Source organism: Cupressus sempervirens, chromosome 5 (assembly GCF_028749045.1).
Source record: "Cupressus sempervirens isolate cs-2001-9-10 chromosome 5, ASM2874904v1, whole genome shotgun sequence".
In the NCBI taxonomy this organism is placed as follows: Eukaryota; Viridiplantae; Streptophyta; class Pinopsida; order Cupressales; family Cupressaceae; genus Cupressus; species Cupressus sempervirens.
The window spans coordinates 200,076,745-200,085,540 of NC_143122.1; the positions used below are offsets into that span (position 1 = coordinate 200,076,745).

The 8,796-nt window shown below is 32.0% G+C and overlaps 1 protein-coding gene across 1 annotated transcript; it reads right to left on the reverse strand.

The window, feature by feature from the left end:
- Positions 1-3,679: 3,679 nt before the first annotated feature.
- LOC149555095 (taxane 13-alpha-hydroxylase-like) lies at positions 3,680-7,383 on the reverse strand. The gene is made up of 3 exons (XM_089833583.1): positions 6,390-7,383; positions 5,712-5,899; positions 3,680-4,095 (listed from the first exon to the last, which is right to left on the reverse strand). Exons 1-3 carry the CDS (start codon positions 7,381-7,383, stop codon positions 3,802-3,804), a joined length of 1,476 nt encoding a protein of 491 aa, XP_089689709.1. The 3' UTR covers positions 3,680-3,801.
- Between the last annotated feature and the right edge of the window lie 1,413 nt (positions 7,384-8,796).

Sequence of the window (8,796 nt, forward strand, 5' to 3'; positions counted from 1 at the left end):
AAGCTCTTCTACCCTCTACATTGCTTTAATACCATGTGAAAATTTCTAGTATAGTTAGTCATTATTAATCTCCTATCTTAAAAATTTATTTAATTACCAAAAATAAATTCATAGCTAATAGAAAAAAAATAACACAACTACAACTTCACTAATAAAATATAGAAAGAAATAAGTAATACAATGAAGACAATATTTCTAAACAAATCCGCCCTAGAAAATCCATAAGGGAAAACTAGTCCTATAGATGAGGAATTTTATTATACTTTAGAAAATCAAGAGATACGAAATTCCTTGACTCTCACTGGTAGAATTTTGACGACCTCCCAATTTATCCCCTTGATATTCCCCACTGCTATCCCCAACACTATCACTATGCCCTTGCTAAAACTATGAGACAATTTTCTATCACTACAAATTCATTTGCTAACACTACAAATGCTCCCCTAAACCCCTTTATACAAAAATCCTATTAGAAAATCAACAGTTGAGATTGATTCTCTATTGATAGTCAAAATTAAAAACAACTTAATAACCCTAATCAAGGTGGTTTCTAGTTGCCTTTAAAAGGATTCAAAAAATTAACAAATATTTGTCCCAAATCCAACTAATTAATTAGTAAAACCATTACCTACTAAATAATAATATGTGGATGAACAACTATCCAAAACTAACAAATTAACAAAGGAAACCCAAATTGGAAACTTGGAGAATTTTTTAGAAGTAGGAGAATAATTAGAATGCCATTGTTTAACCATAAACAAGTGGTGTTGATTCAACTAGGTGAAGGAAAAGAAGTAGAGGATATTCTTTCGATGCCCAATATCATCAAACATAGAAATGAAAAACCCCTTAACTATTTGGAAAAGGTGGACATAAGCAAATCATATTGGTTCCCAATATCTACACATCTACACATCAAAGTTTGAAGGTCTCATCTAAAGACCCTAGAACTAACAAAGCCAAAGATCCAATTTCTACCCTAGAAACATAAGACTAAGATACCCCTGAAGCCATGGCATTAGCATGGGACACCTTAGGACCCTTCTCAACCACACCAAGGTAAGAAAAAGAATTGCTGAATGATCTATATGAAAAGAAACACTTTATAATAGGTGATATAATTCTGAAATTTATTAATAGTATAAATACCAACCAAAAACACTAGACGAGAATAGAGTAGAAAAAAGAGGACTATACAAAGACACATGGACACTGCAAGGAAGCCTCTAAAAAAGAAAAACCACGGTTAAGGCACATATATTTGATGTTATAGATAAATCTATATTTAAAATAACATAACATATTTAAATGTATAGTTATATTTTTAAAAAAATTCATCTATCATGCTTTAGTTATTGAGGATAGCTTTATAAATGAGTTTATTTATATATAATTTTCACATATCATATCCACCTACATGATCAATTTTATGATCTACATAGCTTTCTTCCAAAGATTCAAGAGAAAAATAAAATAACAAATTAAATTATGATATTGCTATCAGGATTTATGTATATACTAATATAACAAAATAACAAATATTGAATAATTTTATGATTACAATTTTTTTTTTTTCCAGAAATTCAACAAAAAATAAAATAACAAATATTTCTAAATTTTTAATTTTTATAAGTAATTCAAGATACATAAATTTTAGGGATAACTTGTGTGAAAATATTTTCTTTTAAAACTTAGAAGAAAGTGAATGTTATTTAGATTTTTAACCATTGAAGAGAACAGGAGGGTCTAAAATAGCCATGGCTATCTAGTAAGAATAAGCTATTATGTTTGTATGGAAACTACTTTCTTTAAATGAAATCAATCCCATTATAAAAATGCTCATGATAGTAACGAATGATTCATACCAATGTAGGATTATTGTTTGAATTTATATTGGAATTTATTTTCTTATAGACATCAAACATAATTTTTAACTCATACAATCTACCATAGAAGATACTTTGAAAAATCTTGCAAGATATTTTTAAAAATAATTTTAGCCATTGAAAAGGGTAAGGTAGGTGAAGCAAACCAACATACTCTATCACAATAAATAAATTATTATTGTACTAGCCAATTATATTCTTATAATTGAAAAACCATCTAGCTAATGAAATGCTATATCTCAAAACAAATTTCAAATAAAATATATTATATTTAATATTATTATCAATTAAAAATGATTGCAAAGAATTTATTCCATATGTGTAAGACTATTTGTCTCAGCTAGAAAAAATAAATCTATGACTTTGAAAAAATGGTAATATAAATAAATAAACTAACTAACCTATATAATTGACATTTTGAACAATTGAATTCAATAGCATTTTAAGGGATGCAATAACTCTATCAATGCATTCCCAAGTAATAAAATTTCTATTAGACCAAATTTATAAAAATATTTCACAAATTATTTATTAGATAATGTATGAGCCCATTTGAAAATATTTTTTCACACAAAATTATATATAATGTCATAAAGAATCATAATAACCTAGTTATTATGATTAATTTTTTCTAACTTGAAACTTGATGGGTAATCTTTTGCTTGGGACTAGAAGGGGTTCAAAAACCATTTTATCATAAGAAAATATCATAGACCATTTAAAATTTGATATTAAATGATGCACAAATATCTCTGCTTGTAGCCTTGCAAAATCATAACCCACAAATATATTGGAAAAATAGAATAGCAGTTAAGAAGAAGAGAAGAAAGAACTTTTAGCTATATATTTTATTGAATAATAGATACCATTTTATACAATAGATTGACTCAACAACATTCCTCAATGATTGCTAATTAGATTGATAACAAATTACTTCATGATTGACACAACACACATAAACTTGACACTAACTAAAACTTATGGACACCTAACTCAACACATCTACAATAAGAACTTGATTCAAACTAAAATTAATGGACTCAATCCTAAACTAAACTTGTGTTGCCAGCAACTCAACAAGGCTGCCACATGTGAAACAATTATTATTGACTATGGTTGGAACATTAATTCCAACACCCCCACTTAATGTGACAGCTAAAGGAAACATTATCTAGAAATTATACTTTGAAAATATGTCATAAAGGAGTAAGAATTTCTCATAGTTGTGTAGCTATCATCCAGCTTCACCATTGGATACACCATCTCTTCATAAATGATGTCAAGCTTCCAAACTTTTAGATCTCCCCGAACTATTGGACACACCATCTCCACATGGAATACCTCATAACCATCTTCTATAGCACCTAAAACTATTTGAGCATAGATCTAGCCTCTACCACATCTTTTCCTAATTTTCAAAGCATTGACCTCTTCAAAATCAAACAAAATTTTCAATGAAAACATAATCATCTGGTGGTTCTTCTCCTAGCCTCATCTTCTTAACAACTTCTTCTCTAGCAGATAAAACTTAATAGGAAGATAGCTCTGATACCATATTGGAAAAATAGAACAATAGTTAAGAAGAAGAGAAGAAAGAACTTTCAGCTATATATTTTATTGAATAATAGATACCATTTTATACAATAGCTTGACTCAACAACATCCCTAAATGATTGCTAATTAGATTGACAACAAACTACTTCATGATTAACACAACACATAAACTTGACACTAACTGAAACACCTAACTGAACACATCTACAATAAGAACTTGATTCAAACTAAAACTCTTTGACACAATCTTAAACTAAACTTGTGTCACCAGCAACTCAACAAGGCTTGCCACATGTGCAACAATTATTATTGACTATGGTTGGAACATTAATTCCAACAACATGGTCATGCTTCTCCATGATTAGTTTTTAACTTGAATCTTGATGGGTAATCCTTTACTTGGAACTGGAAGAGGCTCACAAACCATTTTCTCATTAGGAAATATCATAGCCCATTTAAATTTTGATATTAAATGATGCACAAATATCTTTGCTTGTAGCTCTGCAAAATCATAACCCACACATAGTCGTGCTCCTGCTCCAAATGCTAGAAATGTATAAGGTGAAGGTTTATTGTCAAAATGACTTGGATCAAACTTTTCAGAGTCTTTAAAAAACTCTCCATCAAAATGTGTAGTACTAGCCTCCCAAAGTAACTGTAAAACAAAAAAAAATTGTTCAAGTATTCTATTAAATTATTATAACCAATATGACAGCAAACAAAAGGACAATTATATAACTTCAAACACACAATTATATGACTTAAATATTCTATTAGTTCTGGTCATTATGTTGATCGTTTATTAATAGAAAAAAATTCTACGAAGTTAAATGTCTAAATGCCTTGTAAGTTGACAAGTACCTTTATCTGACAAGTGCTCCGTAGAGCACCAGTCCCTGCCTTTGGCGGGCTTCAGGAGAGGTGCTTTTTAGTGGGACAAGATGAATGGGAAGAAGAGCTGGTTGTAAATACTACTCTTCTAAGGGCATAGGATCTATTCTGATCAGTGCAACACTTGGCAATGTAGGACCCGTGCTTATCAATGAAAGAGTAACCGTGAAGCAAATAAGAAGACAAAGGAAGCTAACCAGAGGATGTAGAACTCAGCTAACCAGAACCATTGGAGGAACATTGATTTCAGAGCTAAACAGAACCATTGAAAGAAGAACGATTTCAGATCATACATTTAGCATTGTCATAAATTGCACATTGGCGTTTGGCGTTTTCCTTTGATTCATTTAAGAAATTGCAATATTAATTCCTAAAAAATTTATAATGCTCGCGTTTTAATTAGTTGTTAAATTTATGATGTTTGTTTCTAAGTAATGATGTTTTTGAAGAACTTGAATTGGTTATTTGTAAATATTCTTCAATCTACCTTCAATAAAAAACAACTCGAATTACAAATTTCTTATTCTAAAGAAAACTAATACAATTTGGAGTATGGAGAAGTCTACAAAGGCTTAAACAATGGATTGGAATTCATCTTTGAACATTTGGGCCGGTGGAAAGGAGGTGAAGGCAATTTATCAGACCCTTATCGGTGGGGAATACCATGGCAAAATCAAATGCAAAATGAGATTCAAAGGTATATATCTGCGCTAACAAATACCGACCTTTTGATTTTTAGTTATGTTTCGTAAAATGAAAGGGAGGATTTATGTAACTCGTGACCAAAGTCATCAGACATCAGCTTCAAACTTCCATCTGCGGTGAAACTGAGAAAACCAGGGGTAAAATTCAAAGCTAACATATGGGGTATAGAACAAATCAATTTGACAAGAAAACTTAAATTCTTTTGCTTCCTATCATCGTCCTGAACGTTGAATCTAAGGTATTTATCAAAAACCTTGTTGCATTCAAAACGTGTTCTCCAAATTAAAGGGTTAAAAAATTTACATAATACAGCTAATTTATGAGCAATCTGATGCATAACAAGAAGGGCGTAATTGTGATGAGAGAAAAGGGGATTATTGAGGCAATCTTCAAAATTCTGCATAATTAGCCGATGAAGATGTAGAAAATTTAAAGACAAAAATATCATTTAATAGAAAATGATCACTAATGCATAATTAAATGAGATTGTTTTTCCCTTTTCACTGTTCCAGAAACAAGATTAAATGGCAGAAGTTAGGCGAAAACATTAATCCCCGCCTTTAGAGGACTGAGACTAATAATTATACACATACAATAATTAAATTATCAATAAACATAAAGCTGTTTATTGTAAACTGTATGTCCCTACATCATGATGGATAAATATTAACATACCTGCCAGCCTTTAGGAATTGTATAATCCTTATATTGGACGTCTTGAACTGTTGCTCTGAATCCACCAACAACTGGGGGCACTACACGTAAAGTTTCGTATACAACCTTCTTTGTGTACTCCATTTTTTTAATATCCTCCCATGCCAGCGGTTCATTTGGTTTCTTTGCTGCTCGAATCGTTGCTTGTTCTGAGTCACAAAAGTATCATATTGTTGACAATTAGATTAATTACCAGTACAAGAAATTTCTACAGTAAGTTAAATTGTGATATTATTATCAGGATTTAACTATGTAGTTTTTTTATTCAAATTCATTGACCTATATTTCACAAGTCATGGTTCACACATGGATCCATATGAGAGAATAAATGGAGTACTTTCCACTCATTGGATCTCGGTGATGCTCACAAAGGTGAAGCACTGGGACTTCGAATGAGTGTTAAGTGTTCCATTTATTCTCATGAGAGATGGATTCATGAGGAATCATCACACACTAAGGAGAAAATTAAGTTTCAAAAAGCTATGACTATTTAACACTTTTAGCATTAGAATGAAACTTAGTGTGTGATGTTTATGCCATCCAGTGAAGACCTACTCATAAAACATGGGTCAATGAGTTTAACTAAAAAGAGCTACAGTTAATCCTGATAGCAATATCACAACTAGATTAATGAAATACCTTGAAGCACGATGTTATACACTTGAGGGTTCAGATACAACATTCTGACAAGCTGAGTTAAAAGAACAGCAGTAGTGTCATGACCTCCTATCATGAGCACAATCAAATTGTCAATGATCTCCTTATCAGTAAGAGACTTATTATTATCATCCTTCATAGTTATCAACCATGACATTAAATCTTGGTCTGGCGCAGCCTTTCCCTCTGCAATTTCCCTCTTCCTCAAATTCAACAAGGCAGATAATCTCTTGACTACACGAGCACGAGCTTTCAAGCCTTTGTGAAAAGTTGTTCCCGGGAAATTGAAAGGAATAGACCAGATTGCCTTCATGAGCGTAATTGATTCAGCATTGAGGATTTCCTTCTCTTTTGGGTCCTTCAAACCAAAGAGCAAATCAGAGGCAACATAGAAAGTAAGTTGCTTCAGCAATTGATAAGCAAACAAACTTTCTCTTCCTTCCCAATTCTCCGCAAAGTGCTCCACAACAACCGACTCCATTCTGGCAACACATTTTTGTAAAGCTTCTGGTTTCATGAATGCCATGATAGCATTTCTTATCCGCTTGTGCTCCTCTCCAAACAGCTCGGTGATATTCTTGGAGCCAAAAATTCTCATAAAAGTGGTGGGCTGGCTGCTAATGATGGTGTTGTGGTCATTCTGCAAGAGAAAGCGGTTGCCCGCTTGGCCAGTGAGGACAGCTGTTGGGCAGCCCATCAAGGAGGTCTTAAATACGGGGCCATATTTGGAAACCCTATTTGCAACCCACTTGTCGCATTCATCAACTTTTAGGGCATTCAGAAACCCAATGGTCTCTCCAATCCAAGGGAGACCAAAACTTCCTGGTGGAAGATTTTTCCCTCTCCCATTCTTGAAAACCTTTGCAGCAAGCACAAACACCACTGAAGCAAGTGCAACCGATGAAACTATGGTTAGGAATGGAGAGGTTGCGTACTGAAAATCCTTGAAAACCCTAAATATCATTGCAAAATCCATATTGTACTAAAACACTCAAAATGTTCTTTTAAATGAATGAGAGGAAACAATGAATACACTGCTTTATAGGGATGAATAAGAAATCCATTCGAATTGGAATCTTTTTCGAATTGAAATCCATTTTTGTCCTGTTGCTGAAATACATTTTACTTTTTCAAATAATATAGAGGCCGGCCATATATCTTCTAAAAACAAGGAAACGTAAAATGAATGTTTACTACATAATTATTGATTCTAATATTGTAGTTTATGTAGTTTATTAATAAATTCAAAAAGAAAGCCTTAATTATCTTGGGTGTGCGGGGTCCAATGCTTTTAGTCAAATGGTATCAGTATTTTATAAAACTTATCAGCCTTCGGATTCCTTCGAAATTATATGTCCTTCTTGTCTGGCAACGTCTATACAGCCACGAAAATGCACTTCCATACGAAGGAGAGGACTTAGTCAATTTTTTAAAAAGTTAGAAAAAGCAATGTAAATGAAGTGCATTTTCGTGGCTGTATAGCCACGGGAACGTCTATACAGCCACGAAAATGCACTTCCATACGAAGGAGAGGACTTAGTCAATTTTTTAAAAAGTTAGAAAAAGCAATGTAAATGAAGTGCATTTTCGTGGCTGTATAGCCACGGGCTTCTTGTCTTATATGCTAAAATGGTGGGTCAACGGGTGTCACCTTTTGACAGGGGAATTAGATGACTATTATAATATCGTCACCTTTTGACTAGTGAGTTAGGGTACTATTATAATTATTAGTCCTCGACTTTTTAGGCGGGGACTAGTTTTCAAAGCACTATTTTGTATATGTTTTGACCTTGGACTCCGTGCAAAGTGCATAATATATGCTATATGCTAAGCTTGTTGCAAATTTCTAGTTTCCTCATTGGCTCATCTAATTTTTCCTCTAGAAATTTTAATAAATAAATAAAATAGTAAGTGGTTAAAAAATATTCTATTTAAATTTATACTATTTTATATACAAGAATCTATATATTTTTAAAATTATTTGTAGACATAATAAATTAATATTATATTACTAGGTTGTTTCACACCTGTACTTTTATCTTCATTTCAAAATCCCTAACATTATAATATTAACTGCATATCAATATAATATTATTTAAGACAGACTTTTCAATTATTGTAAAGATCTAATAAAAATTATAACAGATTCGGTTCATTCAATTTCATCATGAAATTCATCCTAAGTAGAGGTCTTTGTGGCTCCTTATAATATTTGGTTTTGTTTTAAGTTTCATTTAACCCATAACATTTGTTGATGTTGGTGAATTTAGACAGATGGTGATTATCTTCCCTTCAATCTGATTCCTCTTTGAAAGACATTTGTATTGCTTTGAATAATATTTTGATGTAATCACTGGGGTATGCCCCGTTTACTATTGTATAATATAGG